The sequence below is a fragment of the Girardinichthys multiradiatus genome, chromosome 19 (assembly GCF_021462225.1).
Source record: "Girardinichthys multiradiatus isolate DD_20200921_A chromosome 19, DD_fGirMul_XY1, whole genome shotgun sequence".
In the NCBI taxonomy this organism is placed as follows: domain Eukaryota; kingdom Metazoa; phylum Chordata; class Actinopteri; order Cyprinodontiformes; family Goodeidae; genus Girardinichthys; species Girardinichthys multiradiatus.
The window spans coordinates 11,390,209-11,413,638 of record NC_061811.1 but is presented as its reverse complement, the minus strand read 5'-3'; the positions used below and the strand labels follow the sequence as shown (position 1 = coordinate 11,413,638).

The 23,430-nt window shown below is 39.0% G+C and overlaps 2 protein-coding genes across 5 annotated transcripts; one reads left to right on the top strand and one right to left on the bottom strand.

The window, feature by feature from the left end:
* The first annotated feature begins 2,789 nt into the window (after window positions 1-2,789).
* On the top strand, window positions 2,790-13,195 carry dapp1 (dual adaptor of phosphotyrosine and 3-phosphoinositides). Of its 4 annotated transcripts, none has more exons than XM_047392947.1 (10): window positions 2,790-2,939; window positions 3,228-3,336; window positions 4,709-4,831; window positions 6,498-6,631; window positions 7,258-7,388; window positions 8,685-8,732; window positions 8,906-8,968; window positions 9,083-9,168; window positions 11,811-11,898; window positions 12,460-13,195. In XM_047392947.1, the coding sequence occupies exons 2-10, from the start codon at window positions 3,278-3,280 to the stop codon at window positions 12,481-12,483; spliced, it is 756 nt and encodes a 251-aa protein (XP_047248903.1). In that variant the 5' UTR covers window positions 2,790-2,939; window positions 3,228-3,277; the 3' UTR covers window positions 12,484-13,195. The 4 variants fall into 4 exon arrangements, with proteins under 4 accessions (XP_047248903.1, XP_047248905.1, XP_047248906.1 ...); XM_047392949.1 differs by having other exon boundaries at window positions 2,832-2,935; XM_047392950.1 differs by lacking the exon at window positions 2,790-2,939 and adding an exon at window positions 3,049-3,075.
* A 3,862-nt stretch (window positions 13,196-17,057) lies between these two features.
* lamtor3 (late endosomal/lysosomal adaptor, MAPK and MTOR activator 3) lies at window positions 17,058-23,015 on the bottom strand. Its single transcript, XM_047392934.1, has 7 exons — window positions 22,910-23,015; window positions 22,647-22,685; window positions 20,538-20,572; window positions 20,401-20,459; window positions 20,075-20,208; window positions 17,513-17,576; window positions 17,058-17,340 (listed from the first exon to the last, which is right to left on the bottom strand). Exons 2-7 carry the CDS (start codon window positions 22,653-22,655, stop codon window positions 17,267-17,269), a joined length of 375 nt encoding a protein of 124 aa, XP_047248890.1. The 5' UTR covers window positions 22,656-22,685; window positions 22,910-23,015; the 3' UTR covers window positions 17,058-17,266.
* Window positions 23,016-23,430: the final 415 nt, after the last annotated feature.

The window sequence follows — 23,430 nt, the reverse complement described above, 5'->3', positions numbered from 1 at the left end:
ACACGTGCCTTCACTTGCTGTCCCACTACGCAAAATCAGTTCCAGCTCAATTGTCAGGGCCATGACTACGTTTTATCCTCCACCTTTGGAATCTCTGGAGTACTACAAACAAATCAAGATACTAACTTCCTGTCAAAACCTTTTTAGGTAAATTCTAAAGGACCTAAATGTACAACATGCAGTTTCCAGTGCTTATCACCCTGAGTCTCAAGGTGCTTTGCAACGTTGGCATCAGACGTCTATGCTACACAAATACAGGTCCTTCTCAAAATATTAGCATATTGTGATAAAGTTCATTATTTTCCATAATGTCATGATGAAAATTTAACATTCATATATTTTAGATTCATTGCACACTAACTGAAATATTTCAGGTCTTTTATTGTCTTAATACGGATGATTTTGGCATACAGCTCATGAAAACCCAAAATTCCTATCTCACAAAATTAGCATATTTCATCCGACCAATAAAAGAAAATAGTTTTTAATACAAAAAACATCAACCTTCAAATAATCATGTACAGTTATGCACTCAATACTTGGTCGGGAATCCTTTTGCAGAAAGGACTGCTTCAATGCGGCGTGGCATGGAGGCAATCAGCCTGTGGCACTGCTGAGGTCTTATGGAGGCCCAGGATGCTTCGATAGCGGCCTTTAGCTCATCCAGAGTGTTGGGTCTTGAGTCTCTCAACGTTCTCTTCACAATATCCCACAGATTCTCTATGGGGTTCAGGTCAGGAGAGTTGGCAGGCCAATTGAGCACAGTGATACCATGGTCAGTAAACCATTTACCAGTGGTTTTGGCACTGTGAGCAGGTGCCAGGTCGTGCTGAAAAATGAAATCTTCATCTCCATAAAGCTTTTCAGCAGATGGAAGCATGAAGTGCTCCAAAATCTCCTGATAGCTAGCTGCATTGACCCTGCCCTTGATAAAACACAGTGGACCAACACCAGCAGCTGACACGGCACCCCAGACCATCACTGACTGTGGGTACTTGACACTGGACTTCTGGCATTTTGGCATTTCCTTCTCCCCAGTCTTCCTCCAGACTCTGGCACCTTGATTTCCGAATGACATGCAGAATTTGCTTTAATCCGAAAAAAGTACTTTGGACCACTGAGCAACAGTCCAGTGCTGCTTCTCTGTAGCCCAGGTCAGGCGCTTCTGCCGCTGTTTCTGGTTCAAAAGTGGCTTGACCTGGGGAATGCGGCACCTGTAGCCCATTTCCTGCACACGCCTGTGCACGGTGGCTCTGGATGTTTCTACTCCAGACTCAGTCCACTGCTTCCGCAGGTCCCCCAAGGTCTGGAATCGGCCCTTCTCCACAATCTTCCTCAGGGTCCGGTCACCTCTTCTCATTGTGCAGCGTTTTCTGCCACACTTTTTCCTTCCCACAGACTTCCCACTGAGGTGCCTTGATACAGCACTCTGGGAACAGCCTATTCGTTCAGAAATTTCTTTCTGTGTCTTACCCTCTTGCTTGAGGGTGTCAATAGTGGCCTTCTGGACAGCAGTCAGGTCGGCAGTCTTACCCATGATTGGGGTTTTGAGTGATGAACCAGGCTGGGAGTTTTAAAGGCCTCAGGAATCTTTTGCAGGTGTTTAGAGTTAACTCGTTGATTCAGATGATTAGGTTCATAGGTCGTTTAGAGACCCTTTTAATGATATGCTAATTTTGTGAGATAGAAATTTTGGGTTTTCATGAGCTGTATCCCAAAATCATCCGTATTAAGACAATAAAAGACCTGAAATATTTCAGTTAGTGTGCAATGAATCTAAAATATATGAATGTTAAATTTTCATCATGACATTATGGAAAATAATGAACTTTATCACAATATGCTAATATTTTGAGAAGGACCTGTACTGCTTCGAGTGTGAGGAAAACCTTTTCTTTGGTTTGCAGCTGTGCTTGAGCATGACATTGATGTTGCTGATGCCAAGCCCATTAGGCAATATCCCTACCATGTAAACCCAATAAAAACAGCTCTAATGAAAAATTAGACAGACTACAACATGGGTTGCTAAACCCAGTTTCAGTCTTTGGAGTTCCCCATGCCTGTTAGACATGAAACCTGATGTTTTTCCTCGTTTAATTACAGATTTTCCTAAAGTGAATTCTGTTATAGTTATGGATGCTTATCCACTTCTTTGCATTGAAGGTTGTGTGGATACAATTGGCCATTCCCAGCTTGTGAGGAAATTAGATCTACTAAAAGGTAACTGGCAAGTACCACTTTCAAAGCAAGCTTCAGAAGTCTCTGCTTTCTTGACACCAGACAGTTTCCTGCAGTACACTGTGATAGCTTTTGGTATGTGCCACATCTAGTAATTTCTCAGCATTTAGTTGACACTGTTTTGTCTGGGTTATCCAATTGCAACTTGTACCTAGATGATCTCATTGTGTACACCTAAACCTGAGAGGAACACTTCAAAGTTTTACAAGTTTTCACACAACTCACATGCGCTTCACTTACATTAAACCTTGCTAGGTGTGACTTTAGAAGTGCTACTTTCACCTATCTAGGTAGACAGGTAGGCCAAGGAGAAGTATCACAATCCCCTGACCTTCCTTTCTAATTGTACAGAACTACCAAACTTGTGTTTGAGTTGATAACATTCTGTTTTTTGGGGGTTTAAATGGCAACAAAAAGTTTGAAAAAACAAAACTTTTGCCCAACAGTTAACAAGTGCAATGCTCAGATTAAATCACAGCCGCACCCGATAACAGGTGAGGAGAGTTTATGTAGAGTCATCTTTGAGATTTGAGGAGCCGGAAATGAACAGTCCTACAGGGTTTTAGGGGGATCTTCATTTGGAGGAGTCAAAAGAAGCCAGGCGACCAGTGATGATGAAAGTCCACAGCTGAGCCCAATCAGTCACCAATCCGCAATCAGAGAATTATGCGACCAAAATGGCCTTTGGCCATAACAGGCTGGTATTTTCTGTTTCTGTTTATCTTCAGCTGTTCCTGTCTGAATGGTTGTATTTGGGTGGAGAAACAACTTTGATTAAACTCTGTATTTTTAAATGTTGTATTGTCTAGGCCTGTGAGAATTCTGAGGTTATGTAAGGTGCTGCCTAACTGCAAGATTAATTATTTCTCTCACTGTGAAGCTGAACTCATAAAAGCTGTAGTGTTTAGAGAGTATACTCTGCCATGTCTGAGCTCATTTCCTCCTGGGTGTGCCAGACTCACGTCAACTGTTTTCACTTCCCTGTGCAGCTGCAGATTTTCCAGACGATCTTTGAGGTGAGAAGACAGCTGACGCAGAGATGAGTGTCTACAGCGATGCTTCCAACGAAGACCTGAGCGATGAGTTGGAGACCCTGGGGTGAGTTTCTTCTCCTTTTCACCTGGGGGTCTACACAGGAGGTGGCTGCAAAATTAGTCACGTCTTTTCACAAACACTGAGGATTTTACCTTTCATTTCAGTCACTGCAACAGGGGTTATACCTACTATGAGTTCAGATGCAGATTTTAGAAGGAAACCCGTTGTTCTAATTGATGAACTGGTTTCTGTGTAACTTCATAGCTGAATGTATCTGTGTCATATTAACAATAATTATTTTTCCTATGTGTTGTAATTTTGATGATAAATGTTAATGCACACTACTTCACCTTGCCATAATTTCTGCCCTGCAGCCTTAGAGGTTCTACATGGACTGAAATGTTGTACCAGACTAAACTGTATCACTTCTGGTGATGTACATTCAGCTGTGGAGAGCAAAACATGTAACACAACAGATTAGTTTCTGAATAAACACAATCAGCTTTGATAACCTGAGACATTAAAAATGAGAAATAAGTTGGTAGATGCTGCTAGTTTAGGTGGGTCTGACTAAAGTAAACAGAAGTTGTACAATTTCAACCTTTTCTAACATGTGATGTCCATAAAACCCAGCACTCTATAACTAAACTGAAATATAAAAAAAATAAAATCTATCTTGTTTTTGAAGTTTTATAGATGACACTCTGACCTGATGAATCAGTGATCCAAATTAGACCCCCACCCTCACCTTTGATGCAAATGAATGACTTTCACATCCCTTTTTTACCGGTTTCATTTACATCTGTGAACAGAAAAATATTCTCCAAATTTCCTCTGATCTCTCTCTACTCTGCCGACTGTTTTTCACATTGTTCAGATTTGAGTTAATCTTTCAACAAAAGCAAAGAATATTTTCATTAAGCTCAACATTTCTGCAGCTATGTAAAAAGGGCAAAGACAAAATACAATCAACTATGTAAAACTAATGAAGGAAAATATTAAGGAAAAAGTGTTTGTATATATTCACACACATTTTTCTTTCCTATTTGCTTTTTTCTTAATATTTCACTTTATTGGCTGTACGTAGTTGAGATATGTGTCATGTCTTAAAACGTCAGCATTTTCTGCTCAGATTGCTGAAGAAAGTGTCCGCAGGGCTAAATTTGTTTAGTTTTAATGAGCTAACATGTTGGTTTAAACTCACAAATATGATGTTTTGCAAATCAAACACTGAATGTTCATCAATGTCCTGAGAGAAATGTTAGCTTGTTAATACTCCACAATTGCTGTTGGATATTTGGACACTGACATGCTTCACTATATCTCAGAGGATGTAAATGAGACCCTGTTAATTACTCAAAACTTTCTGTTTAAGTATCAGGCTGTTCTTATTTCTGTGAAATAAGTTTTTGTACTTTTATGATTTTCATCGTAGGTGGTACCACTACGACCTGTCCCGTCATGCTGCAGAGGCTCTTCTCCTGTCCAATGGAGCGGATGGGAGTTACCTCCTGAGGAGCAGTAACGATGGTCCCGGCTGCTTTGCCCTCTCCGTCAGGTCAGTCACATGACGAGAACTGAAAAACCCCAACACAGATCGTTTCTTTGATGGGTCAGGTAATAAATGGATTACATTTTAATTTCGATTCTGGAGCCACTGTCAACCCTCTTGCCCAGCCGGTACATTCCTGTCTGGATACACAATGGATTCCTGACAACAATGGAAGATTGTGTGCTTGACTACAATGTCGGTTGAGAAGACGTTTATATATTTGGATTTTTGATAACAGGATTTCTGCTTTTTGGAGCCGGTGGTTACCTGACTTATCGAGTGAGTAGCAAAACGTGGGCAGCTGTTCAAAGCACCCCAAAGCTGCCTGCGATGCTGGATGGAATCTGCAGAGCAATCAATGCTCAGACTGAATTGTTGAGAGCTAAGCCGCAAGCTGGATACGGTTCTTGAACTGAATCGTAGCCTGGAAGCGGCTTTTGGACTCAGAGGTGAAAGGATTTAATCATGGAGAAGGTTGTTCGCTCCAAAACTGCAGGAAAGTCCCAGAAATCTGGATATTTGGATTACAAATGGAGAGATAACAGTAAAAACTCTTAAAGTGGTTGGAAATCCACACAACAGCTTGAACCAGAACACTTATTGTTTTTCTAAATCTGGTGCCCCAACGTGACCTTGGCAACTTCTGCTAAGTGGCTATCGACAAAATATCTCCTGGATGTTATGTAAACATGGCGCTCTTTCCCAGCACCCCCGAACAACTGTGACCCAGATAAGACTTTGCGGCCGATTGAGAAAACTTCCATCTCTCCCCTCAAGGACAATGGCGCTCTATCTGTGTTGACAGTCTAATTCTTGCACACACACTCACAGTTATATATTCGCACCCCCAGGATTCCAACGCACTCTTTCAAAATCTTTTCTTCTTGTGTGTTGCTTAGCCCTGCACCTAATTGTGTGATTTCATTACTTTTTCATAGATTTTTAGTTTTATCAGAAGGATTACCAGCAAAAACCAAACATTATTAGTAATTGAAAATTTGGAATAAAGCTGCTCTTACACCAATGATCCAGTTTTCTTAGTTAATTACTTAGTTCAACTTCAGTACCAGTAAAAGCAATATATTATTAGCACCTGAAAATGTGGATTAAAGCTGTTTTGTACCAGTGACTCAGCTTCCTTAGTTAGAATTCAGTGGAATGATGAAACTATCAATATTATCATCTTCTTTTAGCATAAGATGCTTTATTATTAAGAGTGGCTTGGAACCAATTTCTACCAGTAAACCCAGAAGGATTATTAATTATTATTACTCCCAAGGATTATTAGTTTCATTTGATTTGTTTTTCTGTGTTCTGTATCATTGTAATGTTTTTCCTCATGTACAGCGCTCTGAGTGCCTTGTTGCTGAAAAGCGCTATATAAATAAACTTGACTTGACATATAGGGTTCCTCATACTCCATCCTCTGCTGTTAATTTTCTATATCTTGTCAAATGAAGTACTATGTGACTTCAAGTTTCTTTATTATACTGAAAAGAAACGAGTCAGAAATCATGCTATGATCAAGGTTTCTAGACATTCCAACTAAAGAGGATTTTAGAAGCAGCAGAACATTATCATCTGAATTCTGCATGTGTTGAATCTTAATGTTTTGGCAGGTGAAAAACATAAATGTTAAATTAAAATTTGGTTCTCATCCTTTGAAACATAGAGCGAAGGATTCAGTGAAGCATTTTCATGTGACACGCAGAGAAAATGTCTACATCTTTGGGTTTAACAAGTTCCCAAGCCTTCAGGATTTTATCAGCCACTTTGCCAACCTGCCTCTCCTGGGAAGCGATGCAGGTATTTACACCTGGATTTTCACAGACAGGCTTACTTCAGATCACCAGCTCATAAATAAACTGCTTCTATTTCCAGACTTGATTTCAGTCAGTCTGAAACATCCAAAAGAACTGAAATGTTTTGCCATTAGGAATTTTATTGGAAATTTGGAGATACAAAGTATTTGATGATTTTGGTCTGATTTTTCTGTTGATCCATTGCAATTGCATTTATTCAGCAAATTTTGAAAAAAAGTGAAATCTGACAAAACCAAAAAGCCATTTATGCACACTTACTTCTGCAGTTCTGTATGTTGGTTCACCTTAAAGTGCTTTTGCTGAAGGACAGTTTTATGGTTTCGTAGTTGTACACACTGTAATGTTTCCATTTCGAACTTTTCCATTTGAACTTTAATGTCTTGCATAGTAACAGTTGGTGGTGTTCTAAGTAGCTCAACTGTAAACAGTAATCAGCCCTGAAGCATGCTTTGCTTCTGGTTTAGTGGTATTCCTGCACTGGAATACTGCTGCTCCTGGAGGATTTTCCACCTATGTGCTTCCTACTTTATAGACACACAAGTTAAATACATGAATGTCTGAAGTGGTAATAAAGTACACTGTGTAACCTGCCTTCTGTCTTTGAACCAGGGACCCTCATCGTACTTAAGAGTCCGTATCCATGGCGTGTGGAGGAGCCGTCCATCTATGAGTCAGTGCGGGTTCACACCGCCATACAGACGGGTCGGACGAAAGATGATCTGGTTCCCAAAGCACCGTCGGTATGATGAGTCTTTTCACTTATTTGCAGTTTGTTCAGGTTTATAAATGGGTAAAGTTCATGTAAATGAAAGAGGTCCACCTATCACCCTTATGAAGATAACTCTGTTAAAAGTATAATATAGATTCATCACAAATAAAGTGATAATTTAAAGCCTTTATTTCTTGCAATTTTGATGATTATAGCTTGCAGATAATGCAAACCCCAAAAATCAAAACATTGTGAAATGTAAAAAAAAAAAAGGAAATTCGTGGTGTTGCACACAACACCATAGGAAGAGGTGCACTAGGACTGTACCTTCTTGGACCTATAATCCCCCTGACAACAGTCTCGGTTAATCATTTAATTACCTCTAAATGCCTGCAAAGGTTTCCTGAGCCTAAATGGTCTCTCAGTCTGGGTCAGTAGGCTACACAATCATGGGGGGAAAACTGCTGCCTGGACAGATGTCTAGAAGATGGTTATTGACCTCCTCCATAAGGAGGGTAAGCTACAAAAGGTCATTGGTCACGTCAAGCTTCCTTCTGCTGACAAACATTTATGGAGAAGCAATTTCATTTTCCAGCAGGAAAGAAATTGTCAAATGTATCAAAATCTGCTTCAATGATCATGGTGTTACTGTGCTCGATTGGCCTGCAAGGAAGATGAGCAACACCAGACGTAATGCAGATTAACTAAAGGCTGCATTCAAAGCAACCTGGGCTTCCATTACAACCCCAGCAGCTGTGGATGAAATATAAAACATTTGAGGTGTTGCAATGAAATAGTCCAGACCTTACCTTGACTGAGAGTATTAAACGAAAGACGCAATAGAAACAAGAGGAAGCCAAAATTCATCTACAACAATGTTATAGATGAGGCATTACTGAATGGAAAAAATCAGACAAAACCAATGGTGAGTTATTGTTGATAAAAATGGTTCTATAAGCTGTTGGATAATGGGGATAGACTTAGTATTTCCCATGATTGTACCTGAAAGGTCAAGCCACATGGGGGGTAATAAATGTTTAGCATCATGTGGTGATACATGTGGCCATTGTAGTGTCCTCCTCATCAACATTTTATGTATTAGGGCAAAACAATCAGGTACTTCACAGCTTTCCAAATTAGAGTTATAAACATAACAAAACAAATAAGCTCCTAAAAATGTCACAAAGGTGTCAGCCACACCCATCTGGCCTCATTTGATTTCTTCAGGAGTGGGTGAACTTGTCTCCAAACACTGCTTTGGTTGTGTTTTACTGAAAAGGTTTTAACACTGGAAATATTCCTCTTGACACACAGTATGTCATTACAGCTGGGGACCAAGGAGGGCTATCTAGTGAAACAGGGAGCAATTGTGAAGGTAGGAACATTGGAACAACCGGACCTCTACACGTCAAGTTATCAGGAAGTCTGCTCTCAAATGCATTTATGATCCTAAGTGAAAATGTCATTTTACTGCAGCTGAGCTGCTCACATTTAGAAGCAAACATTATCTTTTAATTTAAGGGTAAATATAAAACTTGTTTTTTGCAGAACTGGAAACAAAGGTGGTTTATACTCCACAGATATGAACTGAAGTACTTTAAAGACAAAATGGTGAGGTTCTTCACAATTCTGGGATATAACTTTGATAAGATAGCAGTATGTGCCATCTACTGGCTAAATTACTGGATGTTTGCATGTATTTACTCACATATTTCCTTGTTGCAGTATGAGGAGCCCATTCGGACGTTGGATTTAACATCCTGTTCTGCAGTCCAGTTTGACTATTCTCAGGACAAAGTCAACTGCTTTTGGTACGTGACTTATGTTGGTATGAATCTTTAACTGGATCAATATTCTTCATTCTTGAATGGAAAGACATAGCAGAATGGGATCTAAGATCTGATTATTATTTTTTGACTGTATTTAAGGTGAAAGTTGAACGTGTTTTATGAAGAATTGCCAGTACTATAATGTTTTTTTAGGGTTTCTTGTCACTGGATCGCGATCCGGTCGTGTTCTCCACAGCTCCACAACAACAACACTGTGGAAACCGTTGTGTTACGATGGTCTTAGTCTTCACCAAATAGTGTTTTCTTCATTGTTTACTACCTCCTCAAGATGTTCTCCTGCACAGTCGCCCATGTATCTGTCAAACCACATCGGGATGTAGTTACAAGATCGAAACGTTTGCCACTTTAGCACAACACTAAAAACATGACTAAGTCGTGCCTATGCCTGAGAATAGCATTATGATGAAATTCTTATTCAAGCCATGTTAGACTGTTGAATTTATATATACCGTTATTATTTCTGTTTGCTAAATGACAGAATAAAGAGCAATATATATCTTTTTAAAGAATTCTCTTGAACCTCCTTTGAAATCTAAAGTTTACTGAAGCAGGTCAGATAGTGTCGTTACAAGTCATTTACCAACCTGTTCTGAAAGTCCAGCTAGAGAGGAAGAAGCTATTATTAAAGAGGCAACCTTAAAAGCCAGATTACAGTTTGTGACGGCACTAACTTTTGAAGATGCATCTTATACATGGATAAAATAAAATTGAGGTGTCTGGCCATATTGACCATTGTTAATATGTGGACAAAAAACTAACACTCTCTACTCCCCACTCAATAGTGCAGTATCATTTTGGGGAGGTGTTTTGCTGCTGGAGGGACTGGTGCACTTTCCAAAATAGATAAAGTCATGAGAAAAGACCAGTATGCAAGAAATATTGAATTAACATCTTAGAGACATCAGCCAGGATGTTTTTATGGTCCACATTGGGCTTCCAAAAAGACAAAGGCATATATCACATCACCTAATTAGTTACAAAGTGGCTTAAGGACACCCAAATCAATGTGTTGGACTTACCGTCACACGGGTCTGATTTGAGTCCCATAGAAGACTAGTGGGCAGAGCTGAGCAAGGCAGCCTACGTACTTAAACATCAGTTCAGTCAGGAGGCACAGGCCCAAAAGGACAAAATGTATGAGAACTTCTGAATTTGAAGAAGGTAAACTCTTCAAAAAGTTATCCCGCTCATCATCCTGGCACTTGGCAACTAGAAATAATTTAGGTAATCCTGAATTACTTAAAACAGGAAAGGTGTAATCTGAATTAATATCACTGAGGGAAAAAAAAAAAAGAGTTCTGTTTTTTGTATTCAGTGTTTTTAAATACCTGGTTTCAACTCCACATCACTTTATCATGAAAAACAGTATTCTTTCTCAGTTGTTTTACCATGGGTTGATTTAATGATAAAAATCAGTCTGCAGTCTGAATGTGTGTCTTGGATGACATTTAATACGGATGGAAAGGTAAAGTTTGGACCGAGCTGTATTGTACACCCTGTCTAATATCAGCCATGTATAAAGTTAAAAAAATATATTGAACCAAGAACTGAACCAAGTGGAACTTCCTGACCTTCAGATAAGACTTTTAACGTTAACAAATAGCGCTGTGGGGCCCACTACAAACAGTGTGCTTCTGTTGATATCAAGAATGGATGTTCAAGAGTTTATTTTTGAGGCCAAACTAGAAGCATCTGTACACCAAAATCAGATTTATTGTTTTTTTTAACACCGTTTCTAATCTGCAAAGTGTATATAATTTTGCAATGTCAGACAACAGGCTGACTTTGTGTTGCTGCCACAATTTCCATCTTCTTAGGTAGTGCTACTTATTTTTTTATTTTTTTTTACACAACTCATGTTATGCAAAAATGAACATACCAATATTGTTTTAGTTTTTTATGAAACAAATGCTGTCTTCTTTGTGCTCTCTGCTTTGCCATGTTTTCCTGGTTTTCCACATTCCTGTTCTCAGATCGCATCTCTTGCTTTACTGCTATGTCAACCTCTCAAAAAGCACTAATGTAGCTATGAACCAAACCCTTCACAGATCACAACCCTGCTGTCTAGTTTCCTGAGCTGTACTTCCCCACAGCAGCAACCTTTTTCTGTTGAAAAAAGGGAAGTTTGTGTTTAAGCCCCAGCTGTGGACAGTCATTTAAATAATTTCACATTCACTCCATCCGTCCAAACAGAAAGGGAGAGATTTGATTTTTCTCTACTTCGTACGCCAGCAGAAACAATTAAGTAGTATTTACGCAGTAAATCAAAACTGAAGGGAAAATCTAAGTTAATAAAATGTCTGGTGTTTAAAAATTAAACTGGAAAGTAAAAGACAAAGCTAAAACTTTAAGGAGAAGCTGATAGGATAGACAATAAACTCACAATTGAAAGAGGAAGACAAGAGAACAAAAATCAAGAACAAAATTAAATAAGAGAAGTGAGAAAAACAGGGCACAACTTATTAAAAAGCTGAATATTTCAGAATAGTTGGAAACAAACTGTGTGTGTAGAGCATATTCTTCTTGATTGAAAACCATGTTGGCTTGAAGCTGTGTACTTTAATGTATTCAAAGTAACTTAGTATCTTTCTGTGTGTGCACAGTCTCGTGTTTCCAGAGCGAACATTTTATGTCTGTGCAAAGACTGGAGTTGAGGCAGATGAATGGATTAGGATCCTCCAGTGGAAACTGGTGAGTTTCATCACATTGATTCACAGTGCAGATTTAATCTGCAGTACAATCATTACCTACAGAATAAATGCAAGAATCTGAGCCATTTTTTGCCATTCTCACTGTTTTGGGAAAAAATAGAAAATTTGAATATAACCCTTTGAAAAGGAGGCAAAATCAAATGTGTATGCAGAAATCTCTAATTTATCAGAAATCTCTCATTGGCACCAGAAATGTTTCGATATTTCCCATTCCAGAGACTTTTATGAAACGGCGGGAATGGCCTGGATTGCACAGCTGAGGGAAACTTGATCATTACAACACATTGTGTTTGAATCTGAAAAGTTTGAAAAGCTTACCCAAAATAAACCTACTTCCTTATTACTGAAACAAGATTTCTTCACTTGCTGATCCACAACCCTGCTGATGTACAACCAGTAAAAAGCACATTTGCAGCCAATGGAGGAAAATCAAAAAATGGCAAAATCAGCAGAACATTCTGGCTTTTTTTTTTAAACCATGACCACTTTTTAAAACCAAAACTCTTAAATCAGCTTCTGTATTGTTTGTTTTTACCGTCAGTCACAGATACGAAAAGGACGATGATGGGTGGCCATGCAAACACAGGAAAACAACTCAGTCATCACTGAAGATCCCACGATACTTGAAGGAATGAGGCAGATCTGGAATATGCTGCAGGACATCTAAATGATCAGTTTTCAGTACATTGCCATTAGGCCCTTGACCAACTTATTGAAGGATTCTGACAGTTCTGTAAAGTTCCTGGACAATGCTGTATGAAGAACAGCATTACTCTCTCAGAAGAAAACCGTATTTTAAAACTCGCACAAATATGTTGTATGTAAATAAAAATGAACTGGTTACAGTGTACATTTTTGATGCAATGTTGGCTGTGAACCGAGACATGTCAGTACAGTTTTGTTGGACAGCAGTGCACAATGGGTTTGGCTGTATTTGACAGCTGTAACTGACTCGTAGGTTGTTATTGACTCGTAACTTGTAGTAAAACTCCAGAAGATAAAAGGTGACTGTAGAGGCTCATTACAATCAGAACCAGTACCAATAAGTAAGTCAGAGTCGTTCATATTGCGTTTTTGGTTAGATTTGACTCCCTTGTAGGTGATTTCTTACATTTATCTTAGCCAGGAGTAAAACTGCCTGAAACATGCCTCTAATTGATAAATGGATTAAAGAAAAACTTGTGAAATTGGTAAACTGATTATTAATAATCATACTGTTTTTGGTACATGTACTGTACCTTTATTCTTGCTATTAAAAAGACCACATTCCCTCTTTTCTTTTTTCTCAGATTCCTGAAATTCAGTTACGTGTTCTTTGTTTTATTGTTAAAACCACTAAAATTGCAGCATATCCACTAAAATATCCAAGTCAATATGTATGAAATTCTTTAGGTGTGAAAATGTCTATATTATTTCCCTGTCAAAAGGGGTGACTCCACCATTTGAAAACTACTATAGGCCCATTTCCACAAGCTGCAGGTCCTGTCTAAGCTTCTGAAATCTCTGAGTGACCAACCTATTTTTTTTTAAAACATCTCGTCTATTTTCTAGTGTTTTTAAAAGACACAGCACAACCACTACAGGTCTAAAATGGTAAATGATTTATTGATAAACTAGATAAAAAGATTGTCAAACAAATCTCAGTGTGTCTAAGTGGAAGGTATTCAAAGGTGTGCCACAGGGCTCTGTCTTGGGCCCACTCCTATTTAATGTATTCATAAATACTTTTAGCCAAAATGTGTCTAGTGCCACATTTTACCTTTATGCAGGGGATAGTTTGTTTCAAGACCCTTAAAAAGTCCTTGGCATATGTCAGTCACACAGTGTAGTGAGACCAATTTAACAAAGACACGGGGTATAGTATGACTTACGTTAATATGACGTTCTTGAATGTGTCATATTATAGTTTGACCAGTTATGACACAGAACAGCATAGGACCAATATACAGTAGGACTATGCACACATTTAGTACAACACACATTAGTATTTTTTTTGCAAATGTTGTATTATGTCAGATGAATATGAAACAGTATAGTGTGACCAATTTCACTATGACATCAAAATACAGTATAACAGAAGTGTGTAACATTTATTTGTATAACACACAGGACAACATACGTGTGTTAATATGACATGTTTTACTATGACATCCTGAAATGACAAGTTTGATCAATTTTCAAACACATTGTATAGTGTAACAAATCTCAATATAACATGGTATACTATGACTGTATGGAAGAGTATGGCTGACATTTTTGAACAAGAGAAACGAAATATGACAAAACCAAGCATAACACCTTTTTAATTCAATTCAATTCAAATTCAAAAATACTTTATTAATCCCAAAGGGAAATTAAATGTTACTAAAACACATCACTATTAGTATGAGTAAGGACACATGGTAGAGTATATGACCTATTAGGCTATGACAGTATTATATGACATATGCTATCATGACACAGTGTAGTATAAAATGAACACATTAGTTTGACAAAATTTTAAATCACAGTCAAGTACAGGTCCTTCTCAAAAAATTTGCATATTGTGATAAAGTTCATTATTTTCCATAATGTAATGATGAAAATTTAACATTCATATATTTTAGATTCATTGCACACTAACTGAAATATTTCAGGTCTTTTATTGTCTTAATACGGATGATTTTGGCATACAGCTCATGAAAACCCAAAGTTCCTATCTCACAAAATTAGCATATAATTAAAAGGGTCTCTAAACGAGCTATGAACCTAATCATCTGAATCAACGAGTTAACTCTAAACACCTGCAAAAGATTCCTGAGGCCTTTAAAACTCCCAGCCTGGTTCATCACTCAAAACCCCAATCATGGGTAAGACTGCCGACCTGACTGCTGTCCAGAAGGCCACTATTGACACCCTCAAGCAAGAGGGTAAGACACAGAAAGAAATTTCTGAACGAATAGGCTGTTCCCAGAGTGCTGTATCAAGCCACCTCAGTGGGAAGTCTGTGGGAAGGAAAAAGTGTGGCAGAAAACGCTGCACAACGAGAAGAGGTGACCGGACCCTGAGGAAGATTGTGGAGAAGGGCCGATTCCAGACCTTGGGGGACCTGCGGAAGCAGTGGACTGAGTCTGGAGTAGAAACATCCAGAGCCACCGTGCACAGGCGTGTGCAGGAAATGGGCTACAGGTGCCGCATTCCCCAGGTCAAGCCACTTTTGAACCAGAAACAGCGGCAGAAGCGCCTGACCTGGGCTACAGAGAAGCAGCACTGGACTGTTGCTCAGTGGTCCAAAGTACTTTTTTTGGATGAAAGCAAATTCTGCATGTCATTCGGAAATCAAGGTGCCAGAGTCTGGAGCAAGACTGGGGAGAAGGAAATGCCAAAATGCCAGAAGTCCAGTGTCAAGTACCCACAATCAGTGATGGTCTGGGGTGCCGTGTCAGCTGCTGGTGTTGGTCCACTGTGTTTTATCAAGGGCAGGGTCAATGCAGCTAGCTATCAGGAGATTTTGGAGCACTTCATGCTTCCATCTGCTGAAAAGCTTTATGGAGATGAAGATTTCATTTTTCAGCACGACCTGGCACCTGCTCACAGTGCCAAAACCACTGGTAAATGGTTTACTGACCATGGTATCACTGTGCTCAATTGGCCTGCCAACTCTCCTGACCTGAACCCCATAGAGAATCTGTGGGATATTGTGAAGAGAACGTTGAGAGACTCAAGACCCAACACTCTGGATGAGCTAAAGGCCGCTATCGAAGCATCCTGGGCCTCCATAAGACCTCAGCAGTGCCACAGGCTGATTGCCTCCATGCCACGCCGCATTGAAGCAGTCATTTCTGCCAAAGGATTCCCGACCAAGTATTGAGTGCATAACTGTACATGATTATTTGAAGGTTGACGTTTTTTGTATTAAAAACACTTTTATTTTATTGGTCGGATGAAATATGCTAATTTTGTAAGATAGGAATTTTGGGTTTTCATGAGCTGTATGCCAAAATCATCCGTATTAAGACAATAAAAGACCTGAAATATTTCAGTTAGTGTCCAATGAATCTAAAATATATGAATGTTAAATTTTTATCATGACATTATGGAAAATAATTAACTTTATCACAATATGCTAATATTTTGAGAAGGACCTGTACAGCATCATGGCAGCATAAAACCAATTTAACCTTTTTTTTAAGAATAAAACCTAATTTTTTGGAGCTGCAGGACCTGGGCACGTCATACAGAGTTTGAGAACCATAGACTGAAATGACTTTAGAAGCTGAAGAGTGTGATAAAGTGGGTGTACTTTTAAACATTACTGTATGTTCCTCCTGTGTCTCACAGGAATTCTTTCAAGGTGCGAATATTTACTGAACCTGATGTTGATGGTGATTGAAGATATGTTGTTAGGCATACTAGAGGAGAAATGTCCTGGTTTAAAAACGCATCAGACGTGTTAAAATGCAGATATTTGGCATTCAATCAGACACACTTCAGTTTTGAAAATGTTCTGTCCCTGAAGTACATAATCCCATTCATATGCTTAAATAACAAAAACATCCTTCAACCAAATCTGCTTCCATTTTGACTGCTTAAGACACTCCTGAGCTCCCTAAAAGTCCTCCTCACTACTCTCAACATGTCCTCACATTAGGAGCTCTCTTAAGGCCTAAGATGCTTCATGATTAACTTTTATCTATTTGAGGGAAAATTCTAAGAAAAATCTTAGAATGATGTCACTGGGAGCTACTTTTAGTTTTAGCATTCTTTGTGAATACAGGCCCTGGTCTTTACCAGGTGATAAAAATTAATAGTTAACAAGTGTACAAAAACGTGCATGGCAATTATTTAACATTTTAAGTAAACAAGGAAGAAGCCAAATTTAAAATGCTGGAGGTAATGAAAAAAAAAGAGCATGAGTCAATATAAAGTCATGAGAAACTAAATAAACCTCATGCCAAAACAGTTTGTAGAAACCTTGACAGCAGCAATAGCTCCTATTGGTTGTTTCTGTCTGCTTTCATGAGACTCAGGTGGCTGCCAAGTTATTTTGGCCCACTCTTCTTTGCAACGTTGCTTCACTTCATGGAGGTTTGATGACAAATAAATGAAGAGCTAAACGTACATAGATGAATATATCAATAAGAAAAGACGATAATTCACTTCAGTTGTCAAAATATTTATTTAGTTTAACTCGGCAGAAGAAGAATGAAATCAAGACCAACAGAGGAGGAAGTTTATTTAAACTGATTCACAATCCAAACCATGAGAAACTAGACATGTCTTCCCAAAAGGACATAAAAAGCTCAAAAAAAAAGATAGGAATATGGTGAGTAGGGAGTAATTTGGTGAAATCTGCTGCTGATCAGAACTCATGTCACCTCCACTACCTGCCTTAGATCCTCTATTAGTGGAGCCAACTCCTTCTCCAGACTCATGATGAGGCCTGAGGACACAAAAATGCAACACTTCAGAGCTCAGCTGTTCTCTCCATCAAGAACCATTTAATACAAGTAAATAATACTCTGTATCCAATACCGTACATTTGAACAAATGTACGGTATTGGAACAAAAGTTATTTCGTCCACATTTATAAAATATCTAAAGACTGATGCTACCTGTGTTGGCGTTGCTGCTGGCGATGAAGCTGATGACCAGAGGGAGCCGATTAAACTGCACTATCTGTTCAACACAAACATAACACGTCATCAAGGAAACAGAATATAAACACATCCTCATCTTAATCCAATAAAGCTCCTTTGGCATGTGGTGAAGTCGGAAAGTCGCTTCATAGATGTTTAGATGACAAGTCTGCAGCAGCTGAACGACGCCATCATGTCAATATAGAGCAAAATCAAACAACCAGAAAGTTTCTGATATCAATTAAATGACTAGAAATTAAAGGAAGCCTCAGTGTCTCTGCTGATGTGAAACAAGACATTTTTTTTCCATTTCGAAAAATATGTGTGTTAGTCACTGAAGAAGGAATAAATGAAGATTACATGACAACCAAGTTCTTTTCAGAAGGTTTTAAGCACTTTACACAAAAAAAAAAACAAGACGTCACAGATGAATCCTGACTTAAAGACTTTGGTCATTGATGCTGTTTGTGGACAAAACACTCACTGTTTTTGGTATATACCTTACACTGTAAATTTATATTGTGGGAAACACAGTCCCCCTTATGATCCACCAGCTGGCAGTACCATCTGAAACAGCAATAACTCTCAGTAGTCCCATTCCCCCATCGTTGTGAAAGAAATTTGGACCACCCTGCTTACCAATATCGCTGGAGCTCATGAGGCTTGAAGACACTTTGTTTCTGCACAACTCTCTTATGGTCGCACCATACTTTTCAATAAGGTCGAGGTCTGGTGGAGCCATTGCAACACTGATGCTATTGTTTTGCAGCCATTCTGTCGTAGATTTGCTGCTGCTGCTGTGACCCAGCTTGGGCCAATATTTAGCGTTCGGACAGATAGCCTCACATTTGACTCTTGGACACACAAGTTTGTGGTTGACTCAGTGGCTCCAAAACAAGCCCAAATCATCATTCCTCCACCACCATGCTTGACAGTTGGTATGAGGTGTTTATGCTCAGGGGCAAGGTGCTGTACATTAAAGCTAAACATTGTTACTTTGTTCTCATCTGCCCAAAAGACATAGTTGCAAACGTCATATGATTCCCTCAAATGTAACTTTAATATGACACAATACCATATTCTCTTTAAAGAGACGAGGTTTTATCCACATAAACAAGCCATAGTCTTTTTCTAATTTGTGAACTTTAACATCCAACGTGATCTATTTGGCCTCTCTTAAAGAGACTTTTTCTCTGCTCTCGGTGGAGGACGCACGCATTTTTATCTCCCTCCCTCTTGCCTGCTTCTGCATCTGCTTTTGTCCGTTTTTCTCAGAGCCTCACTTTACATATCTTCCAAGTAGCAAAACGTGGGCAGCTGTTCAAAGCATCCCAAAGCTGCCTGCGATGCTGGATGGAATCTGCAGAGCGATCAATGCTCAGACTGAATTGTTGAGAGCTAAGCCGCAAGCTGGATACGGTTCTTGAACTGAATCGTAGCCTGGAAGCGGCTTTTGGACTCAGAGGTGAAAGGATTTAATCATGGAGAAGGTTGTTCGCTCCAAAACTGCAGGAAAGTCCCAGAAATCTGGATATTTGGATTACAAATGGAGAGATAACAGTAAAAACTCTTAAAGTGGTTGGAAATCCACACAACTGCTTGAACCACAACACTTATTGTTTTTCTAAATCTGGTGCCCCAACGTGACCTTGGCAACTTCTGCTAAGTGGCTATCGACAAAATATCTCCTGGATGTTATGTAAACATGGCGCTCTTTCCCAGCATCCCCGAAAGGCTGCGACCCAGATAAGACTTTGCGGCCGATTGAGAAAACTTCCATCTCTCCCCTCAAGGACAATGGCGCTCTATCTGTGTTGACAGTCTAATTCTTGCACAAACACTCACAGCTATATATTCGCACCCCCAGGATTCCAACGCACTCTTTCAAAATCTTTTCTTCTTGTGTGTTGCTTCGCCCTGCACCTAATTGCGTGATTTCATTACTTTTTCATAGATTTTTAGTTTTATCAGAAGGATTACCAGCAAAAACCAAACATTATTAGTAATTGAAAATTTGGAATAAAGCTGCTCTTACACCAATGATCCAGTTTTCTTAGTTAATTACTTAGTTCAACTTCAGTACCAGTAAAAGCAATATATCATTAGCACCTGAAAATGTGGATTAAAGCTGTTTTGTACCAGTGACTCAGCTTCCTTAGTTAGAATTCAGTGGAATGATGAAACTATCAATATTATCATCTTCTTTTAGCATAAGATGCTTTATTATTAAGAGTGGCTTGGAACCAATTTCTACCAGTAAACCCAGAAGGATTATTAATTATTATTACTCCCAAGGATTATTAGTTTCATTTGATTTGTTTTTCTGTGTTCTGTATCATTGTAATGTTTTTCCTCATGTACAGCGCTCTGAGTGCCTTGTTGCTGAAAAGCGCTATATAAATAAACTTGACTTGACTTAAACCTTTTGACATTTCTTTCCTTGTGGGTCATTTACTGGGTTGTCCATTCCTGGGCTCTTCAAAGTTTTTTTTTCACATTTCATTAAGTGTACCACCTGAATATTATAAATCAGCTAACCTGGTAGGAGTTGTAGTAGCAGATGATGCTCTTGTTCTTGGAGAGGCCGAGCTTGCTGCCCTGATCTGTGGCAAGAGCAAAAGTGGACAAGAAGCCAGGTCTCAGGGCGTGGACCGGGGCGTTGTCATTGGCAACTGCAGGGATACAGCAGCCGCATCAGAGACATAGAAACTCTGACATCCCTGTCATTCATTTTGAATTATATCTAAGAAAAATATATGTAACTTATAAACGATGTTTTATGCTCCATTGTCAAACATCTGCAAAATTAAAATAAGATGAAAACATTACCATTACATAGACAGTCACAGGAGCCTGAGTCTTACCTTTGATAACCGGGACACCATCTCTGTCTGTGACCACAACCGCATGAAGACCTTCAACACTGAAGGAAACAAACAGCTGAAATAACAAAACTGAAGGAACCATGAATACCGATAACTGATACTTCAACAACACCAACCTTTGCAGCTGTTTATACAGGTATCTCTTTAAATCCTGCAGAAAAAAAGCATGTTGGAAGCTGGATTAAAACACTAAACTAAAATGGTTCATAGATCGTGTGTAGCATCTAATCATAGTGAATAAATGAGCAGCAGCGTAAAATGTCAGGGTGTAGACAACGCATTTGCTTAAGGATTACAGATTACAAATGCAAGAGGTATATGTAGTGTATTTCCATAAATATGGCTCAATTTTGGTTGTCACTCCTGTTTAAATTTCCTGATTCAGCCTAGTCCTTTACACATTACTTCCAAGTTACCAGGCTTCTCCATAACAATATAAAGTCTAGTAAATACAGACTTTTTATGGGCCGTTCTAGATCTGAGATAGATTTTCATAAAAATGAAACAAAAACAAGATGCCATCTACTGACCCACTTCAATTACGGTGGATCCAGTTTAAAATTCTGATCAAAGTGTAGACACCAGAAGTGCAGTGACATTCTCCCCTTTTGATTTTTGATTGAGTGTACATTTATCTGTGGGTTTTCTGGCAGAAACTCAAAACCCTGAAGGACCCAAGAGTTGGACTCAAAACTCAAGCTATGATGTAGCTGAACAAAGAGATTTACATGCACCCTGGGTCTGGATAAAACCATCACCAATTACACCTGGCATTAAAATCTCACCTGAGTGATCAGATCTCAGTTTCCCGCCTTGCATTTTAATAAACACGTGATGATGTTGCTCTGCAGTGTTAGATACAACACCACAGAGTACAGATTCTTGTTATGCGACTGACTTTACAATAGCGTTATCAGAGCATATGTTTAGCTCCACAACCAGAATAAACGTCACACTACAGGGAGGGCTCAACCATACAGTGTCCTATAATCCTCTGACTGATATCATCCTGAATTGTCATTCATTCTCATTTTTTCACAGGTTTCTGAAAAGATATCTATTTGATCATTTTAAATGACCAGAAATGATGTAGAATGTAACATGGAGGGGTATAGGTATTTAATAGCTAACCATTATGGCAGTGTGTGATACAACCGGCCTTAAAATGTTTTGAATTGTATTTAGCACTACCTGGATGCAATCACTCCACTCAGGACAGATGTCAATGATGGATGTCATTTAATATTAAAACTAGTAAGAGGAGTAAAGGAACTTTTATTCTAATCACTAAAAAGTTAGAACTGTCAGCAAACCTTGCCATTTGTGTTGATTCTGGGTGACAACCTTTGCTGTAAATTGAGGGGCATAACTCCAGATTTGTATATTTTAAACTGTCAGTCAGTCATTTTCTACCGCTTATTCCATAGTGGGTCGCGGGGGAGCTGGTGCCTATCTCCAGCAGTCTATGGGTGAGAGGCGGGGTACACCCTGGACAGGTCACCAGTCCATCACAGGGCAACACACAAACAACCATGCACACACTCATTCATACACCTAAGGGCAATTTAGAGATACCAATTAACCTAACAGGCATGTCTTTGGACTGTGGGAGGAAGCCAGAGTACCCGGTGAGAACCCACACATGCACGGGGAGAACATGCAAACTCCATTCAGAAAGACCCCAGGCTGGGAATCGAACCCAGGACCTTCTTGCTGCAAGGCAACAGTGCTACCAACTGTGCCATCGTGCAGCCCTATTTTAAACTGCTGCAGCCTTATTTTTTTTTAACCTACAGGCATGGATTTGTACTATTTGAAAGTTATTTTGTTTTATTCAGCTGAAATCGTTCATGTCGATAAAGAACTCTAGATGTTTTACTAACACACCCCATGAAGGTGTTCGGATTTTAACGGCTGTTAAAGCAACAGTTGTAAATATCTCGTCTGCTATGTCGCTCATTACTTGCTAATTTGACTTGGCCAACCCCCCCAGCCCATCATGAGACTCGTAGCTGACTCGTGATTCATGTAAACAGAAGAAAACACTTCCAAACAGCGGGATAATTTCATTTCATTGTGCAGTTTAGAAAGCTTTCAGCTCTTCAAACTTAATTACATCAAACTGGGGAGTATTGACGCTATTTTGGGGATTACAATAATCGTAATGACTTACTGTTGTCGTGTAAAGTGGTAGCTGCTATTATAACCAAATAAACCATACTCACATCTGCCATTATGGTTTTTTAATCTTCCTCTCGACGACTCTGTGGAGAGACAGGCTTTAATGACATAATCTTCCAACAGACGAGGAGAAACTGTACGCCTCATCTGGTGCAGCTTTCATGAAATAAAACAAGCTAGCATGGTAGCTAAACTAACAGTTTGACGTCATTTGTTCCTTAAATTCAGCCACCAACAGCAGCTTAACCAGCAGGTTCTTTAGCACAAAAATAATTAACCAAAATATGATGTATAATATTTGACCCACCTCCTTTCACGATTTTATCACTCAGATCTCTACATGCTAAACCAGAAGATAAAGTCACATGACACTCTGGGTTTGTTTCCGGTATTAGAGGGCGGGGCGTGTGAAGACTTCGTTGATTCTTCCGCAAAAGCGTTAGGATGTCACGTCAACTGCCCCGCCATTTTGTGAGTGGCATTTTTGAGAATAACATAGTTTAAGTATTCACAGTGCCTTAAAAATAAAATTAATCAAACCAACGTCACTGAGGGATTGGGCGCTTTTTGTAATATCATCACTTTCTCCTAACGAGCAGGGAGAACTTCTGAAATAACTTTAAATTAAATGCAGTTTATTTTAATATCCCAAACTATTGATCACAGCGAATAAAATTAAAACCTCTTATATAACGTCCTAAAAAAAGTATTTCACGTCTACCTCTGAAATGTTGTATAAATAACAAAATTTCTAAACTGAATACAGTTTAGTTATTATGACAAAAATGGATACTAAAAATACTTAAACGTTTGTCATTTTTTTCAGGG